Source organism: Urocitellus parryii, chromosome 7, assembly GCF_045843805.1.
Source record: "Urocitellus parryii isolate mUroPar1 chromosome 7, mUroPar1.hap1, whole genome shotgun sequence".
Taxonomy (NCBI): Eukaryota; Metazoa; Chordata; class Mammalia; order Rodentia; family Sciuridae; genus Urocitellus; species Urocitellus parryii.
The window spans coordinates 1,504,963-1,528,166 of record NC_135537.1 but is presented as its reverse complement, the minus strand read 5'-3'; the positions used below and the strand labels follow the sequence as shown (position 1 = coordinate 1,528,166).

Genomic DNA, 23,204 nt, shown 5'->3' with positions numbered 1-23,204 from the left:
AGGGGCACTTGACCACTGAGCCACATCCCCAGCCCTATTTTGTATTTTATTTAGAGACAAGGTCTCACTGAGTTGCTTAGCACCTTGCTTTTGCTGAGGCTGGCTTTGAACTTGCAATTTTCCTGCCTCAGCCTCCAGCGCCACTGGGATTACAGGCATGCACCACTGTGCCCAGCCTGTAATCTTTTCATTTCACATTTAGGATTTTTTTTTGTGTGTGTGTGTGGTGCTGGGGATTGAACCCAGGGCCTTGTGCATGCAAGGCAAGCACTCTACCAACTGAGCTGAGCTATATCTCCAGCCCTCAGATTTAGGATTTCTTGTTTTTACTTAACTTCTTTGATTTTTAAAATCCTCCATCTCTTTCCTCTTATGCTGAGAAGTTCATCCCTAATAACAATAACATTTATTTGCTTTATTCTGTGATGCACATGTAGTAGTTTTAAAATGATGGCACTAACATTATTATAAATAAGACTAAGAGTTCAGGGTTTCTCTGTGGTCATCTTGTTCCTGGTGTGTATTACACAGGATGTACCTTGGGTCCATGCAGTCATGCCGCAGTAGCCCTGGGAGGCTTCTGACCCTTTCTGTTCTGAATAATGCCACAGTGAGGACTCTGTCCCTTGGTGTGGCTGGCGTACCTCTGGAACAGCCTCCTGGCAGTGGGCCCAAGGTGACCCATAGGCAGCTTGGCAAGGTACTGACAAGTGGAGTCCTGCATCCCCACAGCCCCCTGCCTTGGGCACCTGTTGATGGCTGAGATGCCACCCAGGTCTATCCAGTGGGTGAGAAGTAGTATCTCAGTGCAAGTTTAATTGGCATTTTTCTGAATATGAAGACGTTTGAGTCGCTTCTCACAGAGCTAAGAGATATTCGTATGGATTTTTCTGGAAACTCTCTATTGGTATGTTTTCCAGTTTTTCTGTTTTCTTCCCCCTGACTTTTCGGAGCTCTTTATGTATTCAAGGAAACCAGCCCTTGGCCTCTAAGTGCCGACCTCCACACCTTCCTTCCCTTCTCCCCCTTCCTCTCTCCTGTCCTTCCTGGTCGTGGCCACTGTCAGGCCCCTCTTTCCCAGCGGCCAGGCTCCCCCCAGCTGTGTGGTGGTGGCAGGTACTGTGGAACGAGGCACCTCCTTGGGGGTGCTGGGCCTCCCCCATGCCCTTGGCTGACAGGTCAGGGCCTGCGTGTCTGCGTGGTTTGCCCCTCTGCTTGGCAAAGGGGGCCTGCCTGGTGCAGGGGCTGCAAGGGAGGGTACCTGCTCAGTGCTTCAGCTGTGGGGAACCCCCAAATTCACTCCCCTCCTTTTTCAACTCTGCCCTGCCTCAGGAGGCCTGGGTCTGGCTTCCCCAGTTTCATCTGCCCCTGTCCACCTCTCCTCCTGTCACTAGCACTCTGATGGTATCCCTGCTATGCCATTCCGCTGCCCCCACCAACCCCGATGCCACATGTGCCAGGGTTCAGTACCTGCCTGTGAACAGCTGGGTTCAGTCAATGTCCAGGAGGGAAGGACTGGACGCAGGACCCCTCCCACAAGAGGCGCAGAGGGGCAAGGCCAGCTTGTGGAGGGGCTCAGGGGAGTCCTCCAGGAGGTCAGGGTGCAGACGTAGGAGGGTGGCCAGGTTTCCTGGAGGGGCTGGCAGCTCCCACCCCACCACCCACGCCAAGGACTCTAGGAGGCCACGTTTCTGCCCACATCCCTGTGGGAAGGCACCTGGGAGCTCCCTGGGAGCGGGAGGCAACATCACTGAGCTGGCGCCGACAGGCGAGCAGAACCCCAGCCTGATGAACTTGGGGCACCATGCGCTCCAGGGGGCGCCAGTCCCACAGAGCAGAACCCGGGCCACCCGCAGGTCTCGAGGTGGCAGGGCTCCGGTGCACCTGAGGGCCGCCTTCGCCACGCCCACATGGTGTGCCTGCGCTAGGGCTGTTCACTTGGCTGGCAAGGCAGGTCCCGCGCACCCCAAGCACCTGCTGGTGGCGGTGGTGGCACTGGGGTACCTGCACCCCAAGGGCAAACCGCTTTTCAGTGGCTGTCCCTATCCTGGAGCCAGAGGTTCTGGGTAGGGACCCAGGCCCCACGCTCTGGGCAGGGATGGAGACTGGATGAGGGCAGGCAGAGATTTCCTGGGAGCGCGGGGTGGAGGAGTTGTGCTTGAAGGAACTAGATATGCCTATTCCCTGGCTGTGCCCAGGCGTTTCTCCCACCCGGCGGCTGGCGCTCATGACCCTGGACTCCAGGCATTCTCAGAGGCCAAGGGCAACGTCCTGCCAGCTGGAGCTGCAGCAGGCCTGAGCAGAGCCAGCACCTCCCCAGAGCGTGGAGGACCTTCCCAGGGACAGGAAGTTCAGGTACATGACCCAGGTTAAGTCTGTCCTTGGCAGAGGAGCCATTGGAAATGAGGCTGAATTAGCCCTGTGTGGTGGCCCACCTGCAATCCCAGCAGCTGTGGAGTCGGAGGCCAGTTCAAAGCCAGCCTCAGCAATTTAGAGAGATCCTATGTCAGATAAAAAATTTTAAAAGGCTTGGGAAACTTAGTACTTAAGCATGCTTGGGTTCAATCCCCAGTACCAAAAAAGAAGAAAAGAAAAAGAAACAAATGAACGCGGCTGAATTACTGAGAAGCAGCTACATCTGATGAACACAGCTTCCTCCCTCAAACCCAGGCACCTCCTCGTGGTGACCCTCCCCTGCAGAGCCGGGCTCTGAGGGACCTAACTTTTGGGTCTGAGACTGTCCTCATCACCTCTCTGTCCTCAGGGAGGGTCCAGCTCACTGAGAGGTGAGGAGCCCTTGAATGGGCCTTCGGGGAGTCCCTGGGAAGGGCTCCTGCCTCCCCGTCGTCCACCTCTGCACTTATCCTCAGTTACCCCTTTCTTTGTATTGACGTTGCTTTCTCTGACTTCCTGAGACAGACGTGGCTGATATTTAAGGCCGACATTCTGCTGGGTGGAACTTGCCATTGTGAAGTGGCCTTCTTTTTTTTTTTTTTTTTTAAAGAGAGAGGAGAGAGAGAGAGAGAAAGAGAGAGAGAGAGAGAGAGAGAGAGAGAGAGAGAATTTTCAATATTTATTTTTTAGTTCTCGGCAGACACAACATCTTTGTTGGTATGTGATGCTGAGGATCGAACCCGGGCGGCACATGCCGGGCGAGCGCGCTACTGCTTGAGCCACATCCCCAGCCCAGAAGTGGCCTTCTTTATCTCTGGTGTTTATGTTTGCCTTCCAGGCTCTGTGTCTTCTGGGGACACAGCTACACCTGCTCTTGGGGTGGCACTGGGTGCCTCTCTGCTCTCCAGGGACCTATGGATGTCTGCAGAGGATCCACTGGGCTGTCTCTCCAGGTGGAAACCATCTTTCTGGGGCACCATCTTTCCCTCCTTCCCAGGTGCCGAGCTCTGATGGAGTGCAGCTGAGGTCCCCTGCCCTTGGCCTGGCCTGCCTGTCTTGACACCCCTTCCAGATAGTCCCTTCCCACCCTCCCACTCACCCAGGTCCCGACCCTGAACACTCCCGCAGATCTTGTCCCCTGTGGTCAGTTCACTCTCCTCACACTGAGGACATGTGGTTGTTCTGGTCACTGGTGTGGTCAATTGGTCACTCAGCTACCTCAGTCGTGGAGGGCAGAGACGCGGAGTCAACACACAGACACCGGGAGCTGGTGAGGAAGCTGGTTGGTGACAACCACGGTCTGCATACAACAGCCCGTTGTAAAATAGCATCCATAAGCCAATCATCTTATGCCTAATGTAACCACACTATGAGGAAGTTCTAAATGTGGCTGTCCCGTGGTGGAAAGCAGTCTGGAAGGATCTTGGTCCCTAGGGGAGGGGGCCTGAGGAGTCGGGGGTTTCATGCCCTGAAGCACCTGACTCCTGGTTTCCTGGCCTAGTGGCCTGGAGGCTTGGCGATGCTGACCACAAGTGCTGAGGATGTGAGTTCCCAGACGGCTCTCTGGAGCAGAGCCCTCCACCCTGCAGGTGTTCCTGTCAGGCCTGAACGCGCCTAGGTTTTCAAGCACCCCAAGTTGCTCCTAGCTGCTGGCTGTAAACCCAAAGTTATCCCAACAAGGGCAGGTGCCTAGGGTCCAAAGTCTTCAGCTTCACCCTAACCCCCAGCCAGTGCAGGCACCCTGCTCCACAGTGAGGGTGGACTCCGTTGACACCTAGCTCTCAGGTCCTTGACCTCCTTACCTCCAAGGTCCTCTCCCCGGCTCACCTCATGGCCCTGTGGTCTCCCCAGGTCTCTCTCCCTGTGTACTCCCCTCCTGCCTGCTCCCCTTCAGCCCTGGTCGGCATCCTGGGTTCCCTTTCTCCTGGTGACCAATAAACTCAGCCCTGCACAAAGCCCTGCTCCAGATTTCCCCTGCCACAGGGACAGCTGAGGTCCACTGAAAATCGCTGCTGAGCCTATCAGCCTCAAACCTCGGGTGCTGGGCACCCCGCAGCCCCTGCTGCTGTGGAGAGTTCACACTCTATAAGTCACCTGTGACTGAATCTAGGACTTACCCTGATCCAGGATGACCACATCTCAAAATCCTGGACTCAATTACACTTGCAAATACAGATTTTATCCAATAGGGCCATATTCACAGGTTCTGCTCCCCTGGGGGCACTGTGCAGCCCCTATGCCGTCCTTCCTGGAAATAGCATGGGGCTGCTCAGGGACCCAGAGTGGAGCAGGTCTGGCCCTGGACTCTGAGTGGCTGTGCCCTGGGAAGTGGCCACACAAAGGTGTTGTTGGTCTACTGAGCCCCACAGTGAAGGTGCTCCCCAAAGCCACCCCAATGGGAAGAGGGACCAGAGTGGCCCACTGGTCTCCTGCATCTCAGCCTCCCAGCCACCCGGGAGCCTGAGCTCCAAGGCTTTTGACAGATTCCTGTTCTGCTCCCGCCAACCAGGAGCCCTACGTGCCTTGGCGGCAGTTACACGTCCACTAGGGGCAGAGGACTCAGCACATCCCAGGGTACCTGAAGTCCCTTTGCAGCTCCTGCCCCGCATGCACACACAAGGCACTACGCACAGTTTGCAAGCTGTGGGATTCTGTGCAGAGGCTTCACGCATCCACACGGCCGGAACATCAGTCTGATGTGTTCTTGCTGCTGGCATCTGAAGGGACAAGCAGAGAGCTCTTTTCTTCTGTCCACCCCACCATCAGCCAAGGGTACCACCTGTGAGCCTGGAGGCCGGGGAGTAGGGTTCTCTTATAGGAAGACTAGAGGCTTTGACTGCTACAGCTGGGATGGTAGGAGGTGGGTTGTGATGGAGGAGAAGGAACAGGCCTTGGCGGGAGAGCAGCAGCAGGGTGGCATGGGCAGGGCAGGAAGAAACGGGGCACCTGACACCAGACCCTGCCAGGCTGGCACACAGCAGCTGTGCCCAGGGAGGCCAGCAGCTCAGCTGGCACGCTCAGCCGCCACGGGGACACAGGGGACTTGGGGATCACAAGGTGGTCCAAAGGCCTCAGGGTGCTACCTCAAAGGCCTGAGGCACTAAAGCCTGGTGGGGGCTGCTGGGAGCAGGGCTCAGAGCCGCCCGGCTGGCTGAGGAGCCCTGGCCCAGCAGGGAGGGACAGCACCAGCCTGGAAGGTGGGCAGTGGGACTGCCTCCCTCCTCTTGGCCACTCCCCGCCTAGGAGGGCTGGGTCTTTGGGCTGTAGGGTGGGACAAGCACTGGTTCTGCCCCTGAGGGTGGCCCTGCCCAATCCCTCCCGCAGCTCACTCTCATCTAGGCAAGCTCAAGGACCATTCGTCCTTGAGGCCTTGTGACCCAGCTGAGGTCCTTCCTGTCTGGCCCAGGAGGGCCTCCTTGGGAAGGGCTCTGGGGGCCAGCAGTTCCCTGGGGCAGGAGCACAGTGACACCACCCAACCTGCCTTTACCCACTGGCCACACACCCAGCCACACAGCCATCTGCTCCCCCGGTGAGTCCCCCACCCCACGTCCAGCGTCCGGTGGGGTCCTGCTCTGAGCAGGGGACACAATGTGCCTGCAGGTGTCAGCCTTGCCCTGGCCACATTCAGTCTGAGGGTGGCAGGGTCTGGGGCTGCTCTGGGGCAGCAGCAGCATCCTAGGCCAGCTTAGGGGTCTGGTGAGGACAGTCAGAAGGGGGCCCATGGCAGTGATGCAGACTCTGTACCTGCTGCAGGTGTGGCCCTGACTCGCCAACCTCTGCCGATGGCTGGGGCAGTGGCTGAGGCCGTGCCTGACCACAGGGTGCCCTCCTCCTGGGCCTCTGTTGGCCAACCTCTTCTGTCCAGTAGCCTTGTTATTGCCATTGAGTCCCATGAGTGAAATGTCACCAAGTCTGTCCCCCAGGTAGGGCCCAGGAGGCAGAGTCCTGACTGGGGAGATGGAGGGTGCATGGAGGCCGGGGGGGGGGGGGGGCACCTGCGCTGGGGTAGCTCCCTGGGCTTCCTCATCTGTGGCATTAACCCAAACTGCACATGGCCTAAGCACACCTGGGCACTGAGTCCCCATGCTGTGTGGCCTGGGGCTCGAGGAGCTAGCTGTGGCCACTGAGGTCTGTACCCCCTCCCTCCTCTGTGCATAGCACTGCAGGCCCACATGTGGCCCAGCTGAACCTGTTCCTGTTCAGAAGGCTGCCCAAGTGCAAATCGTCCTTTGCTCCAGGAAACTCTGTTAAATGTGACTTGACAAGGCTTGTGGACATCAAGTTCCCACAACTCTGTTTGCTCAGGAAAGCAAGTCTGGCCCAGGAATGCAGCAGAGCCCCGAGCCCTTCAGCTGAGGGCCAGCTCCGCCAGTCAGCCCACTGGGCACAGCAGAAGCTTGTGTGGTCTGAGGAAGCTCCAAGGAGGCAGAGACAGGGCTGCTAGTGGCCACCACTGCTCCTGCAGAGGGGAGTGAGGCCGGGCCAGGCACCCCCCACCCAGGAATAGCAGCAGAGGCCTATACTCTGGCTCCCCACTCTTCCTTCCAGAATGTATTCAAGGGTCGAGGTGCACACACTAGGGCCCAAGGCTGGGCCGAGTGCTGCCCCCACAGCTGGCTGCAGCTCCCCTGAAGCCCATGGCTCCAGGGTGAGGGCGTTCAGCCTGGTCCTGGCCTGCATGACCCAGGGAGTCTTACCATCCAGGACTGGCCCACAGGTCAGGCCCTGCAAGCCCCACCTCCCCTCTCCCACCCCAGATCCTGGCCCCTGAAGGAGCAGCAGGACTAGCTCCTCTTGGTTCGATGAGGCTGCCCTTCCCATGGTTATCTAAGACTCCAACACAAGCGCTAGGTGAGGACGGGCAGCTCCCTCACCACGGGGTGCAGAGCAGGAACCCCACACCCTCTTGCCTCCTCCTGCAGGGATGGCGCCTCCTCTTCCACCCTCCCCAGGGGAATCTACCTGAGGTTTCTCAACCTGCCAGGAGCCCTTGTGGCCATGCCCACCCAGCTTCCCACCCTCTGTGATGTGCAGACACTGCCATGGGGTTTTGTGTGACCAAGGCTGGGGACCACCATGGTGGACAAGGGGCTCCTGCTCACTGGGCCCCTGACTTTGGGTTCTGCAGCAGCTGGTGGCCCTGCAGCCACATGCACATCCTATGCCACCTTGTGGAGGCAGGGCCAGGCTCTGCACATCCGCTCCTTGCCTTCCAGGGACTTGGGAGTCGCCCCATGCTGCCTCCTGCTGGCTGTGAGCTTGGGCAGGCAGGGGCCAAGCTTTGGTGGACGCTCAAGGAGCCCCTCACCTATCCACGTCCTGCTTTTCTGAGTTAGGACAAGAGAACCGGCATAATTATGTTTCGAGTCTTTCCTATCTGTCAGGTGAGAGGGATGAATGTCGACTGAGATAAAATAAATGACACGCACAAAGTCTACCTGGCTCGTCATTTCCTAGGGGAGACATCAGTACCCCACACAGCAGTGGGAGTAGAGAAGGCTGAGCCTTGGGCCCTCAAGCCTGAGGACGGGCCTTCTCAGGGAGGATGGGCTGAGCTACTGCTGAGAGGGCAGAGCACGGACTGGGCCAGCACTGACCAAGGCCTGTGAAGGACTTTGCGGCCTGCTGTGCCAACCACAGATGGGTATTAGCCACCTCCACTGTGGGGGTCAGGGCTGAAGGAAGAGTCTCCAGGTCGCCAAGGGTGTCTAATGGACACTGAGGGCTCCTGGGGCATGGGACCATATGGAGGGAGAAGTGGCAGCCAGAGGAGGACAAGAGAAGAAGGTGCATGTCCAGGATGGGAATACCAAGGTTCTCAGAGACTGTGATGTGTCCCCTCGTGGGCTCCTGGGTATGGGTGGGGTGAAGGAATAAGTCCTTGGTCCTCCCACCCACAGCTGCTTCCGGAGTGCTCGTTCCAGGGAGGAAAGGAGCCTGCGCCTTACTAGCTGTGTCCACCACTCATTTCTGAGGGTTCGCCCTGTCCCTGCCCACCCAGGGGAGGAGGGTCTAGCCTCTGACAGAAGGGAAGAAGGTCAGTTACAGAGGGTGGAGGGAGCCCAGAGCAGGGACACAGGCACAAGGGCTGACATATGTGAAGCCCACTTCTGTGCAAAGGCCCCTCACCCAACACCACACCAGCCCCATGCCCTGGTGGCACTGCTGGCCCCACCCCAGCTCCACAGTGGCCTTCTCTGGAACACCTCCCTAACACCTTCCCCGTAGAGGAGTCTGATACTCCCAGAGACCAGCATGGGTGCCATGATGCCCAGGTCAGGCCACACAGCCCCCAAGAACTGCAGGGCCCACAGCACCCCCTCAGCATAATGCCAGCACTGACCTGCCTCTGTACCCCACCTCACCATCTCCGGCTGGAAGGAGGATGACAGCTGGATGCCCCCTGTCCACAGCCAGCATGGAGCTCTCAGCCTAGGGCTGCTGCTGCCAGAAGGGGCAGTGTGACCCACGTGGAGGAGGGACCCAAGATCAGTGGCCACAGGGGCCAGCCCCTGCCGCAGTCTGGCTGGGCACAACTCAGGAGCCACTTGTCAAAAGAAACGAACTTTATTTTTAGAACCACACACGCCAAACCACACAGCTCCTCAGGAAAAACCTTCAGAGCCCAACTGCCACCACCAGCTTCCCACAAGCCTCTCCACCTCCCCCCACTCCTCCTGCTCTTGAGGCTGAAGGCTGGGTCGCGTGCGCCGAGCCAAAAAAAGTCCCTCAATGAGCAGCTCCGTGGTCTGAAAGGGCAGGGAAACAGCCCAATGAGCATCACCGCACAGGAGCCAATCAGTTGGCAGCTAGAAGTTGCTGGGGCCGCTGTGATCCAATCATCAGCTGGTAGCTGGAAGTTTGCTAGCAGCTGGAAGTTTGCTGGGGCGCCTTCAGCTGTGGCTCTCAACATCTCCCCCTCTCTGTTTAAACAACAAGCGTGTGGCTTGGGGACCGTGCCTGCCTTAGGTTGTCCAATAGTACATATGGTCCTTACCATTCATCAAATGAGCTGACCTCAAAGCGTCAGCCTCCTGTCTTAGGTTGGTACCATTGCAATTGGATCTTACCCGTCATTGACTACCGGTCCAGCATACAGTTACACCTGTGGATAGGTCTTTGTACCAGCAGGGGGGTGAGGTTATTTGCCTCACCTCTGTTGGCCCCCAAATTTTAGTTGAACGACCATGACAAGCAGAAGGGAGGAAGATACACCAAGCCAATTGACAGCTCCTTTTGGAAAAATTGTACCACCGATGACACCATCAGCAAAAATACCCCAACACTACCACAAGTCGCTGCACCAACAGATAGTTCACAATGCATACAAGTGAGTTCACAATGCATACAAGTGACACATAGTCCAGGCAAGTTCTGCAAGCAGTTCAGTGATGGCTATTGCAGAAGCTGTAGATTGGTTTTATCTTTGTCTTCACCAGCACTGGGATGAAGATAGGAATTCTGGCAATAATTGCTAAAGAAAAAATTATGTAACATTCCAGAAGGCACTAAAAGAAAACAATTTTCTTAACAATTTACATTATCTTGAACAGAATTATTAAATATAATAAAAAGGAAAGGTGAAAGTAAACAAACAGATCTGTTAACCTCCTTTTTTGTTCACATATTAAAACAATCCTCAACAGCTGTTTACCCAATTTAAATTAAACAATTTAAATCACGTGAATAAAAAAATATTTGGATCCATTTTTTCATGAGCGCTCATCATATATGATATATGGACATATGTACATACAAACATACAACATAAAACACAAGTGTGCACACATAATATAATACGTATAACACATAACATAATAGTAAAGGCCTTATAACTTTTAACTGGTGAAATCTCCATTGCAATGTTTAAAAACTCTATAGTCAAAAAATAGAACTGATCAGCAAAACATTAACCTAGGTCTGTATGAGCTCAAAAAACAAAATAGAACTTCATGATGTGAGAAAGGGTAATAATAAAATAGATATTGAAAAAAGCATCCTGGTTCTGTCGCAGATGTAAGGATAGCCAAACTGGAGTTCTGGATAACAGCTGTTATGGATTTGAGCCAAATCATCTTCTTTTTGGTCTGTAGAAATCGCTTTAGTTAGTCTCCCTGGAATCCAAATTCACTGCTGTTCTCCCTGTGGAAACACACAAAAAGACCCCCGACTCCAGACAATCACTGGGTCAGGACATTTCCATTGTCCTGTTAGAATATCCTTCCAAAGTACCTTGGGCTTATGTACATTTTTTGGACACATATATCTTTCCACAGCACTAAGTCCTGATGAATCCAAATTTAAAAAGTTTAGAGTAAAAGGGTTATTTTAAGTTTATCTTTGGGGAATATATACCCCTTCCCAATTCCCTCTTTTTGCTTTAATAAGTACATTTTAATAGTTTGATGAGCTCTTTCAACTATGCCTTGTCCCTGTGGATTGTACGGAATTCCTGTTATGTGAGTAATGCCAAATTATGAGCAAAATTGTTTAAAAGAGGTAGAGGTATAGCCAGGACCATTATCTGTTTTTAACTGTTTTGGAATGCCCACAGTGGCTAAATTTTGTGAGCAATGAGCTATAATATCTTTAGTTTTTTCTCCGGCATGAAGGGAGCCCATCAAAAATCCAGAAGAAGTATCAACTGTATCATGCAAATATTTTAATTTTCCAAATTCTGGCAAGTGTGTGACGTCCATCTGCCAAATATGGTTAGGTATCAGTCCTCTAGGATTGACTCCAAGATTAACTTGTGGTAAAAAGGTCACACAATTTTGACATTGTTTTATTATTTGTCTAGCTTGTTCCTTAATTATTTTAAAATGCTTTTGTAAAGTATTAGCATTGACACGGAACTTTTTATGAAAATTTGTAGCTTCTTCTAGTGTAGAGAAAATATGTATGTCATGTGTAGTTTTATCTGCTAAATCATTGCCCAAACTAAGGGCTCCAGGCAATCCTGTATGTGCCCTGATATGTCCTATAAAGAATGGATCTTTTCTGTCCCAGATTAGACTTTGTATAGTGGAAAGCAAAGAGAAAAGAGTAGAGGAAGGGGAAATCCTACCAGCATCTTCAAGGGATACTATAGCATTAATTATATACTGACTATCAGAAAATAAATTAAATACAGAATCTTTAAACATCACAAAAGCTTGTAATACTGCATTAAGCTCTACCTTTTGAGCTGATTGTTTGGGTACTAAAAATCTAAAAGTTTGATCAGGTGTAACTATTGCTGCTGTACCATTATTTGACCCATCAGTGAATATATTTGGAGCATTCATGATAGGTGTTTTTATTGTCATTTATGGAAAAATTACAGGATGCAATGACCAAAAAGACAATAAAGGATTAGATGGTAAGTGGTTATCAAATGAAACATTAGATTTGCACATGATTATTGCCCAAGTACTTAACTCATTGGCTAACTCATCAATTTGATTCATAGTATAGAGGAATAATAATTTTATTGGGAGAAATTCCAAACACTCCCCTTGCTGCTTTTATTCCTTTGAGTATTAATTGTCCTACAGCCTCAGGATACCTAGTAAGAATAGTGTTAGGAGAATAAGATAAATGTATCCACAATAATGGACCTTTTTGCCAAAATACTCCTGTAGGAATATTTTTTGTTGGTAGTACAATAAATAATAAAGGCAAACTTATATCAATTCTATCCAAATGCATATTTTCCATATATGTTTCAATGATTTTTAATGCCTTTCTTGCTTCAGGCATTAACATGCGGGGTGAATTTGGATCTGATGGACCTTTTAGGATATCAAATAAAGGTCCCAACTCTCCTGTTGGTATGCCTAGACAAGGCCTTAACAATTTATGTCTCCTAATAACTTTTGAAAGTCGTTAAGTGATTTGAGTTGATCTACTCATATTTGAATTTTTGGTGGATGGACCATGGTTGAGGATAATAGAACTCCTAAATAATTAATTGGAAAATTTAATTGTACTTTATCTATTGCTATCTCTAGATTATAATTTTTTAATAAGTTTGTAAGTGTGGCATAACATTCTAGCAATGTGTTTTTATCTTTGTGTGCTAATAATATGTCATCCATATAGTGAAATATTTGTAGTTCAGGATTTTGATTTCTAAGTGGCTGGATTGCTTTGTTAACATAAATTTGACACATAGTTGGGCTGTTAGCCATCCCTTAAGGGAGTACTTTCCATTCATATCTCTGATCAGGACCTTCATGATTCAGTGCAGGGATAATAAATGCAAAACATGGACTATCCTCAGGATGAATTGGAATTGAAAAAAAACAATCTTTAATATCTATAACTAAAACATACCAGGTTTTTGGCAAAGCAGACAATTGAGGAATCCCCGATTGAGCAGGTCCCATAATAACCATCGCATTATTAATGGCTCTTAAATCTTGCAATAATCTCCATTTACCAGATTTCTTTTTGATGACAAAAATGGGAGTATTATGGGGAGATACAGAAGGTTGTATATGTCCTTCTGCTAATTGTTGTTTGACCAGGTCATGGTCTACTTGTATCTTTTCTTTAGTCAGGGGCCACTGAGGAACCCATACTGGTCTTTCTGATTTCCAAGTAATTTTTATTGTCTCAGTGGCCCTTTCTGAAAATCCAACCCATGTCTGTCCATTCCTTGATCTATTTGTATTGGTGCTGCTATACCTTGTTCTTGTTTTTCTAATCCTTTTCCTTTCCTAAAACCTTGTCTAGCCATAATAGTGGGTGCATTTTGATCGATGTTATTTGTTAATGTCAAACCTAATTGATCTAAGACATCTCATCCCCATAAATTTACAGGGAGATGATCCAATACATATGGTTGTATAGTTCCTTCACATCCTTCAGGATCCTTCCAATCTAATACCATTGCACTTCTAAGGGGATTAGTCACCACTCCTAGGCCTCAAAGCCTTTGAGTGGCTTGTTGTAATGGCCAATGTTTTGGCCATTCTCGACGAGAGATGATGCTAAGGTATGCACCTGTATCCAGTAGCCCATTAAATTCATATCCTTGAATATTTAGTTTTAGCATGGGGCAAGAGTCTAAATTTAAAGAAAGCATAGCCCAATCTACACCTGTGGAGCCTAATCCCTTGGAACCTCTTTCTACAGTACAACTGAAAAAATTTATCATGCAGGCTGGGTATTATTAACAACTTTGCTATTCTACCTCCAGGTGAAATTACTGATATACCTCTTGGAGAACTAGGTATAATTTTTATTTCACCTTCATAATCGGGATCAATTACCCCAGGACTTATCATAAGTCCTTTTAGAGTAGAAGAACTGCATCCCAACAATAAGCCTACTGTTCCTTGGGGAAGAGGTCCTTTTACTCCTGTGGGAATGATTTGAACTCCCATCTCTGGAGTTAGTACTGCTCTGGCAGAGGCGTAGATGTCCAACCCTGTGCTCCCTCTGGTTTGTCTGATGAGGGATTTAATGGGTAATGTGTCCTGGGCACTACCCTGATGGTGTTGCTGGGTTCCTCCAGTGCCCCGTATATTTGTGGTCTTGGGCATTGGGCTCCCCTGTCCATTTTTTGGCAATGGAGCCCGATGCCTTTCTCCACGATATCATGGGTAAACACCTGGTCCTTGTCTGTTTTTTGATAATGGAGTACCCTCTATGGTGGTTTGAGAATGGCATTCATTAGCCCAATGTCTCCCTCTACGGCATCGTGGGCAAATACCCGGTATTCTACTCCTTTGATACCTAGTTTTGTTAAACTCTCCTCCTATGGGGCAATTCCTTTTAAAATGTCCTGTTTGTTCACAATTGTAGCATGTTCTTGGCCTGGCATCTAAAGCCTGTTTTACTACAGCTGCCACGATTTGCCCTTGTTCATTAATGTCTCTGGCATCTAAAACCTGTTGTACTGCAGCTGCCACGACTTGCCCTTGTTCATTAATGTCTCTACATAATTTAATATATGTGTTTATCTTCATGTTTCCATGGTCTAATGACTTCTCTGCACCAATGTTTCGCTTGCTCATAAGCCAGTTGTTTTATTAATGGCATTGCTTGTTCTGTATTCCCAAAAGCTCTGGTAGCTGTTTGAATAAGCCTATCTACAAATTCAGCGTAAGGTTCATTAGCTCCTTGTATTACCTTAGATAATTGACCTTGTAAACCTCCATGTCCTTGTAAAGTTTTCCATGCCCTAACCGCCTAAACAGCAATTTGTGCGTATACGCCAGGATCATATGCAATTTGTTGCTGCTGATCCTCATAAGGTCCCTTTCCTAACAACATATCTAGATTTCTCTGAGGATTACCAGCTGCTGCGTTTTGCCTAGCCGTCTCCTTGCAAAATTCCTCATTGGCAACCTTCCATAGCACAGCTTTACACATATTAGCCCAATCTGCTGCCGTCATGTTCAAGTTGGTAATGGATTCGACCAAGCTTACAGTGAAGGGTGCTTGAGGACCATAGGTTGTTACAGCCTCTTTTTGCTGCTTCACTTTTTTGAAATTTGAAGCATGGTGAATTCGCTGCCCTCCTGCCTGCTCAAATACAGGGCATGTTAATATTTGAGATCCTGTCTCAGGATCCCATCTATCAACTGCAGGGGTTGGGGGCCTCCCAGCATATGGAGGTGGCGCTGTTGGTTGGACACTTACGCCCTCTGGTGATAGAATGCTGTTAGTAGCAGTCTCCTGTTGTAACTTTCCCCCTGATGGCTTTTTCTGCTCTAAACTTTCTTCCTCTGTCTGACTAGCTTGAGAGACCTTCTCTTTCACTTGAATCTTTTCCTTTGTCTGACTAGCTCGAGAGACCTTCTCTTTCACTTGAATCTTTTCCTCTGTCTGACTAACTTGAGAGACCTTCTCTTTCACTTGAATCTTTTCCTCTGTCTGACTAGCTCAAGAGACCTTCTCTTTTACGTGAATCTTTTCCTCTGACTAACTTGAGAGACCGTCTCTTTTACTTGAATCAATATGTCTTCTCCTTCCTCTACCATTGTCTGAACTGAAGGCTTTGGACTAAGCAAACCAGATACCAACATCCACAGTGGCAATGTGCCAACTGGCAGAGTCCCTGGGCTTTTCTTTTCCATTCTTTTTAAATCTTCACCATGATGGTCCCACTGTGATATATCTAACAACTCCTCCTCCAAAAGCCATGGGCTACATTTTTGTATTGTATCAACGTATGCCCTGACTGCTCTTGGTTTTACTGAGATGCCTCCTTCCTCTAACAATTTACTTAACACTCTTTCGGTTTGTTTTTTACTAATTTCTGATCCCATATTTCTACTATAATACAACCCAACAAGATGACGCCAAACAAAACCGAGACAGAGTGAAATAAAAATGGAACAACACAAAGTCATTATATCAGCCTTTCTATCCTCCTGACGTGTGCATCCGTCCTTTCTCCCTATCTGTTCCTCAGACACAAACAGTTTTTCCTCAGATGTGAGCGGTTTTTCTTCCGTCTCACTCATCTCCAGGGACAGGCAACTTAAAACAAAAGCAAAACAAAAAGAAAGAAGAATCTTAAAATGGCTACTCATCCTCTCGCCCTGCCCTCAGGGGCGAGCAGTTTACCTTATCACTTACCCTCAGTCGCTCCCCATATGGGCCACCAAATGCCGCAGTCTGGCTGGGCACAATTCAGGAGCCACTTGTCAAAAGAAACGAACTTTATTTTTAGAACCACAAACGCCAAACAAAACAGCTCCTCAGGAAAACCTTCAGAGCCCAACTGCCACCACCGGCTTCCCACAAGCCTCTCCACCTCCCCCACTCCTCCTGCTCTTGAGGCCGATTGGCTGGGTCACGTGGGCGGAGCCAAAAAAAAGTCCCCCAATGAGCAGCTCCATGGTCTGAAAGGGCAGGGAAACAGCCCAATGAGCATCACCGCACAGGAGCCAATCAGTTGGCAGCTAGAAGTTTGCTGGGGCCCCTGTGAGCCAATCATCAGCTGGCAGCTGGAAGTTTGCTGGGACCCCTTCCACTGTGGCTCTCATCAAGCCCCACCAAGCCTGGGAGCAGAGGCAAGGTCAGGGCCCAGAGGCACAGGAGTCTGCAGGTAGGGGGCTGGGTGACTGGCTGTTTCTGAGGGCACTTTGGGGCATGGGTATGGCCAAGGGGTAAATGTGGGCTGGGAGGGGTCAGAGGTCCTGCAGGAACCATCCTCAGGGCCACAAGCCCTCAGCCCTTGTCCTGAGAGCCTCAGGGGCCCTGCCCTGGGGAGCTTGAGTGAAGCCTGGTGGAGGTGAGCTGGGCTCTGCACACACTGAACTGGCCATTTCCACCTTCAGACTGGGGGGCAGTGCTGGGGGCACCAGGAGTCTGCCATGGAGGAGTCATGGCAGGGAGCCGTGTCACCATCATTGGTCATAGGCCCTGGCCTGGCCAGGTGTCAGCTCCCATGAGTGCTGAGCCAGATCCACAGCCTCTCCTGGTCTGGGCAGGGGGAACAGTGTGTGCTGGGCACACAGGGGTATGCATTCCAGAACCAGGAGGGTGTGTCCTCGCAGCCTAGGTCCTTATGGGAAAGAAAACTGGCCACACCACTGCCCCCTAGAGTTGTGGAGGATCAAACAACCAAGGCTAATTTTAGCGAGTCCAATGTTTGTCTTCGCTCCACAATACTCAAGAGCTCTGGCCTAGGCCTGGGATGGCCAAGGAGGCGCTGGGCTCAGGAGGAGGCTGCTCAGCTGGCCTGGGACCATGGAGGGTGGCAGGTGGGGGGCCCTGCCTCCCTAACAGGGCCTCCCTGGAATCCAATCCTGCCTGCCCAGACCATAGTACCTACGGGAAGCTGCTGGAGGTGGGGGGCTGGACCCCTACTGGGCTCCTGTCCAGCATCTGCCTCTGCCCCCTCAGGAAAGGGGAAGCCCCAATGCTGCAGTCTGCACCTCCCCAGAGGCATGGGGACACCCACAGGGAGACTGGGGCTGGTGGCTGCCCCAGCAGAAGGCCAAGGAAGGTGTGTCCCAGCAATCCCAAAGAGACCCCTTGTCCTCCCCAGCCAGCTGTAGCTCAGGCGCAAGGAGACCAGGGGACTTGCCTTGAACAGCCTCACCATGGCAGGATACCCAGAAAGAATGGGGCTGAGACGGGGTGGCTGGCAAAGGCTATCTAGGGAGAGGACACATGAGTGGGGACAATGAGGCAGGCACAGCCACGTGGGTACAGCAGGAACAGCATTCCAGGCAGAGGAACAGTGAGGGCAAAGGCCTGAGGACAGGGACAGCGGAGGCCCTGGTCCCAGCCAGCGCACAGGCAAGGAGGTGGGAAGGGGGCCACCTGAGCACTCTGACACCCCAAGCGGGATGCCCACTAGGGTGCAGGTGCCTGACACCCAAGCCCCTGTGGCTGTGTGGCCAGGGTCCCTAGGAGGAAGGGACAGAGAGGCACTGCCCCAGGCTGCATGGCAAAGCTGAGGCTCCAGGGCCCAGGAGCCATGGCGGGGCCAGGAGGCCCCTGAGGCTGCATTCACCTTCTGCAGCCCCCCAGGCCACAGGTGCAGCACAGGTGGACAGGATGCCCCAAGACTGACACAGTGACTTCCCCTCCCCCTCCAGCCCCAGAGGTCCTGGAGGAAAGCAATGTCCTTGGCATGGTGCCTTCAAACAGCGTAAGGCCCATTGTTTGAAGCTGGAGCTGGTGGGGGCCACGGAAGCCCCGTCAATGCCCTTCGTCCCACTTACTGCAGATTCGAGCCCTGAGTGAGGACCAGCAGAGTGCATCCAGCAGCGCCCAGCAGGATGGAGGTGCTCAGGGCTGTCCTCCTGGCCCTGCTGCTGTGCGGGCAATCAGGTGCGGGCATGAGGGGGTGGTGTAGTCCTGGCCCTGGGAGCCCCATGGGCCCCCAGTCTGGGGACAAGGCATGGGTTTGGGGAGAAGGAGGGATGAGGCTGGTGTCCCCAGGCTAGAAGGAGGTGGGTAAGGCTGTCCTGGGCCCCCAGAATCATGGCCCCAGCTGGGACCAGGTTCCCCTCTTCCCCAGCACTACAGGGCTTTGGGAACATGCTCACTTCTGGTCTGTTTCCTCTTCTGTGAACCACACAACCCATGGAGAGAAGGGTGGACGGGGGTGGGGGGCACTCCACTCGAGTGTATATCCTCTGTACCTGGGTAGCTGAGGTTTATAGGCGTCCCTGCAGGGCCAGGGTGTGGACAGGCACCGGAGGAAGATGCTGATGACATGGACTTGGGGCCGGACAGCTACGGTTATGATGACGACGACGAGGAGGACGAGGAGACCAACGTGGCCCCTGGCACAGGTACCCTTCACCACCCGGCCCAGGGCCCTGTCCCCCTGCCTGGCTGGAGGGAGCCTCTGTCCTCACCTTCGCCCTGAGGGTGGAGCAGAGAGAACGCAGGCGCAGCACACTGCCAGGGCTTGTCCCACACCAGGAGTCCTTGCCTGCCCCAGGCTGCTCTCTGTCCCGTAGCCTTCAAGTGCCAGGCTGCCTGCCCAGAGTTCTCAGATGCACCTCCAAGCCCTCAAGGCCAATGGCAGGGGCCTGGGGCCTGGGGCCTGGGGCCTGGGGCACTGCCACAGAGCAGGTAACCAATGGAGGCACAGAAAGTTCACCCTGCTGTCCCCATGCCTCATCCTGGCTCATCCTTCAAGAACCCCCAGCAAGGGGCCCCCAGGGTAGGCCCTGGGAGTGGCTCAGGGGAAGGGTGGATGGGGCTTGCTTGAAAAGGCCCTGCAGACCCTGCCCTGCTGAGCAGGCCGCGCCCACAGAGCGCCTGCAGTGCTACTTCTGCCAGTCCCTGCACAGGGGCGAGAACTGCACCCACATGCAGAGCTGCCCTAGAAACGCCTCCTGCATCACACTGATCTCCCACGGAAACACAGGTGAGTGGATGTAGCTGGCACACACTTGGTGGCCCCCAGGGCAGGAGCCCACCTCTGTGCCCCTACTTCAGCACCTGTTCTCCACCTTCCCCCAGACTCAGGTTTCCTGACCACCTACTCCATGTGGTGTGTGGACACGTGCCAGCCTATCATCAAGACAGTAGATGGAACCCAGATGACCAAGACCTGCTGCCAGTCCACCCTGTGCAATGTCCCACCCTGGCAGAGGCCCCAAATCCGGGATCCTCTGGGTGGCAGGGCAGGCAGCCCACAGGACGGTGGAGCTGGCCATCCCAAGGGAGGCAGGGCAGGAAGCTCCCAAGATGGCAGAGCTGGCCATCCCCAGGAAGGAGAGGCAGACAGCCCCCAAGACAGCGGAACTGGCCATCCCCAGGGCGGTGGGGCTGGCCATCCCCAGGACAGCAGGCCTGGACATCCCCGGAGTGGTGGGGCTGGCCATCCCCAGGGAGGCAAGGCAGGCAGCACCCAAGATAGTGGAACTGGCCATCCCCAGGGCAGCAGGCCTGGACATCCCCAGAGTGGTGGAGCTGGCCGTCCCCAGGGTGGCAGGGCAGGTGGCCCCCTAGGATGTCCCCAAAATGTGGGTACAGCCCTCCTGCTCAGCCTCCTCACCAACCTTTGGGCAACGGGGGCCTGAAGACTTGCCCTCTCCTACCACTTAGGCCCTGGCCTGGCGCTCTGTCCAGTGCCTCCCCTACCCCATCTCCAGCCTGAGAATAAACCTGGAATGTCCTTCATGACCCAGCCAGCTCGGGCTCTCTTGGCCAGTGTGTCTGCAATCCCTCCCAAGGTCCTGTTGTAGCCAACACAGGACGTCAGTCCTGAGGACAGAGAGCAGGACACCAGAGGCTCTGGGACGGGCCACCCTCTGTCATCCAGCCATCTAGAGTGGCGAGGTGGGGCTGGACCCCATACCACCATCAGGGCCATGGCCACTGTAGCAAATTACCACAGACTAAAAACAACACAAGTCCACGCTCCACACTGAAGGCCAGACACGTGAAATCAAGGTGCTGGCTCCAGGGCTCCATATCCTCTGCAGCAGACCCCTCTGACTCCCTCCAGAGCCCCCATGACATGTTCAGGGTCCACCTGTACCACCCAGAGCAACCTCCTCTCAGATCCTCCTCTCCATTGTGCTGCTGAGGCAGCATCTGTGGGTCCTAAGGATTAGGGCCTGGGGATTGTTACCCTCTCTGGATACCAACCCTGTGTCTGGCTGTGTCTAGGAGCCATGGATAAAGCCTGACTACAGGATTCAAGGAGGCATGGTCCACCAGGAGGGGCACTTGTTGGGACCTTGTCCAGACTGCAGAAGCCAGACTGGAACGCTGCAGCCTGGGCTGGACTCCCGGCCAACTCCTGGCCCTGCAGTGTAGATTCAGGCTCCTCAAGACTAGGGTTTAAAGTTGAGTCTGTTTTAAAGCCACATTAGGGAAAGTATTGAGAATGAAGAGGCCCCCCCCTGAAGAGGCACAGCCAGCCCGTGTCCAGACTGGCCTGGCCACTTGCCATTTCACACAGGCCTATGCTCCTCAGGACTCCCACATGTGGCTGGGACCACACCTGGCTGTGGAAGAGCAGGGGCATTGCTGGACTCCGGGACAATGTCTAAACACAGCTCTCCTGCCCAGGGGCCTTGACCATCCATACACAGGACCCTCCCAGGGGCCACAGGTGTCCAACCCCCACACGCAGCCGCAGCCTGTGCTCACCACCATGGGGGGGAACAGAAGGTAAAAGGAAGGACCCTGAGACTGGAGGTCCGAGGTGCACAGATCGGAGGGTAGGCAGGAGAGACAGAGCAGGACCTGCCCAGCACCCACCAGGCCTAAGACTCCGGCTCTTGGGGACTGAGTGGGGAGCAGACCTGCTCTTGGCACAGACGCAGGCGTCAGGGAGTGATTAGGTGCCTCCCAGCAGGCCCCACTTTCAGTCTCACGATTCTGACTTCACACTACTGCGGAGCAGCTTAGCAGACGGCTGGAGAAGCTCTGAGCTCCATCTCTGCCTGGGCATCTGCGTGCCCCCAGCCTAGGATCTGGCTGCAGAACTGGGTCCCTGAAGGTTCTGAATTGTGTCACACAGCTCCCCAGGCAAAAGCCTGGCCCTTCACCCCTCAGAGGGGCCTGGCTATGCACACAAAGGCCTTCTACCCACATGAAGCCCCAGAGCCTCGTGTGCATTTGTGCATGCATGTGTGAGTGTGAGAGAGCTGAATCCAGCACCTTGTGCATGCCAGGCAAGCACTCTACCACTGAGCTACACCTCCAGCCCTTCTTATTTTTTGAGGCACGATATTGCTACATTGCCGAGGCTGGTCTTGAACTTGCTATCCTCTGGCTCCAGCCTCCTGAGGGGCTAGGGAGCCTGTTAGCAGCAACCTCTTGCACTCTTCCCTCAAGCCTTGCTTCTCCGCAGCCTCTGGTGTCCAGGCCTTGGTGCACGCCATGGCTCCAGGGAAGCACAACTCCACCTCCATATGAAGGGACCTGACATGCAGAGAGCAGCTCTTGCTGCTTGTGCTCACAGCATCAACTCAGCAAACTCCGGGGTCTCCTGGCTGGGGTGAAGGTAACCGCAGACCTAACCTGGCACATCCCCACATGCGTGACAGCAACTGGGTGGTGGCAGAGATTCTCTGCCTTGAGCTGCCGCTGTCCTGAACACCTGGCTCAGCTGCCACCATGGCAAGCTGTTAGGAAACAGACCACCCCTCTCCCTGCCCTGGGCCCCAGTGCTCTGTCTGCCAGGCAGGGGGCATGAGCACGGGCTAAGATCCCTGCCCAGAGCAGAGGCCCGGAGCCAGAAGGACAAGGGCCTGGCAGGGCTGGACGAACTCCTCGGGCACAAGTGTGGTCAGCAGAGATTATCCCTGACCTGGGCTCACAGAAGCCAGCCCAGCCAGCCCAAGGACACCCAGGAGGGGTGTGCAGCTTGGCCTGTTGGAGAAAGTCGGGTGTACCCCACACGGTGACGCAGGAAGCCCTGGTCCCCTCTCCAGTCCAGGTGACCACAGCCACCTGTGCACGTATTGAGAAGGCACTTACCTCCCACCTGGCCTGGGGTCCTTGCAGCCACACCTGGCAGGAGTCCAGGCCACGCCTGGTGGGTGTCAGTGGCAGTCTCCTTCATTTTCCTCCTGGAACCACCAGCCTGAGCATGGTCCATGCACAGAATCCTGGGAGAGGGCCTCCTATTGTCTGGCAGAGCACTGGGGACATTTCCACTCCTATTCCAGACCCCAAGCTTGGACAGGGAACCACTGTGGGCTCCTGAGGAAGCTCGGCCCACAGAGACCTCTTTGTGGTTGCCCTCAGGTTCTGGCAGCATGGGGGGGCTCTTGTGTGGGCACTTTAGGGCAGGCTTAGGGTGGGGCTCGTGCTAACCGCAGGAGTGCCAAGGGCAGCTCGGTGCCTCCCTGTCCATCCCTCCTCGTCCCCCTTCAGTCAGAGAATGCAGCCTTCCACCTCAGACCCTGGTGCAGAGAGCCTCGGGTCCACCTCTGCTGTGACCAGGAAGCAGTGAACGGCCGGAGCCGAGCGGAGCTCTTCAGGGAGGAGACGGCCAGCCTCATTCCATGTGGGGGTGGGGGCCTGGGAACAGGGTGGGGTCCCAGGGAGAACAGCAGCCACACTGGGAGGGCCTCCAGCTGCCCAGTGAATGCCAGGGCAGGGGTAAAGTGACAGAGAAGTCCCTCCTCACGGCTCTGGGGCTGGAGTCTAAGGTCAAGAAGTGGGTGGAGCTGGTTTCTCCTGGACACATGTGCACTCGTCCTCTCTGGGTGTCCTCCTATGGCTCACTCTGATGACCTCGTTTTACCTCGGACGCCTCTATGAAAACTCGCCTCTCCAAATACAGCCACACCGTGAGGCAGGAAGAGGAGCAGGGCAGCACACGACTCCTAGGAACCCGGGCACCGTGACAGAGCTTGTGGCACTTGAGACTGGGAAGG

At 53.5% G+C, this 23,204-nt stretch overlaps 1 protein-coding gene and 1 long non-coding RNA gene across 2 annotated transcripts; one reads left to right on the top strand and one right to left on the bottom strand.

The window, feature by feature from the left end:
* Positions 1–10,116: 10,116 nt before the first annotated feature.
* LOC144255810 (uncharacterized) lies at positions 10,117–22,830 on the bottom strand. Its single transcript, XR_013343947.1, has 2 exons — positions 22,300–22,830; positions 10,117–10,536 (listed from the first exon to the last, which is right to left on the bottom strand). It is a non-coding gene; the product is annotated as an uncharacterized LOC144255810 (long non-coding RNA).
* Positions 16,396–19,993, top strand: Gpihbp1 (glycosylphosphatidylinositol anchored high density lipoprotein binding protein 1). Its single transcript, XM_026409878.1, has 5 exons — positions 16,396–16,441; positions 18,074–18,177; positions 18,525–18,644; positions 19,115–19,228; positions 19,324–19,993. Exons 2-5 carry the CDS (start codon positions 18,126–18,128, stop codon positions 19,884–19,886), a joined length of 849 nt encoding a protein of 282 aa, XP_026265663.1. The 5' UTR covers positions 16,396–16,441; positions 18,074–18,125; the 3' UTR covers positions 19,887–19,993.
* Positions 22,831–23,204: the final 374 nt, after the last annotated feature.

What these genes read in the sequence shown, in the direction of transcription:
- Gpihbp1 (XM_026409878.1), top strand. Translation starts at nt 18,126, where the DNA reads ATGGAGGTGCTCAGGGCTGTCCTCCTGGCCCTGCTGCTGTGCGGGCAA. An exon ending in CAACGTGGCCCCTGGCACAG is followed by an intron (nt 18,645 to 19,114) that starts GTACCCTTCACC and finishes CCGCGCCCACAG; the next exon opens with AGCGCCTGCAGTGCTACTTC. An exon ending in GATCTCCCACGGAAACACAG is followed by an intron (nt 19,229 to 19,323) that starts GTGAGTGGATGT and finishes ACCTTCCCCCAG; the next exon opens with ACTCAGGTTTCCTGACCACC.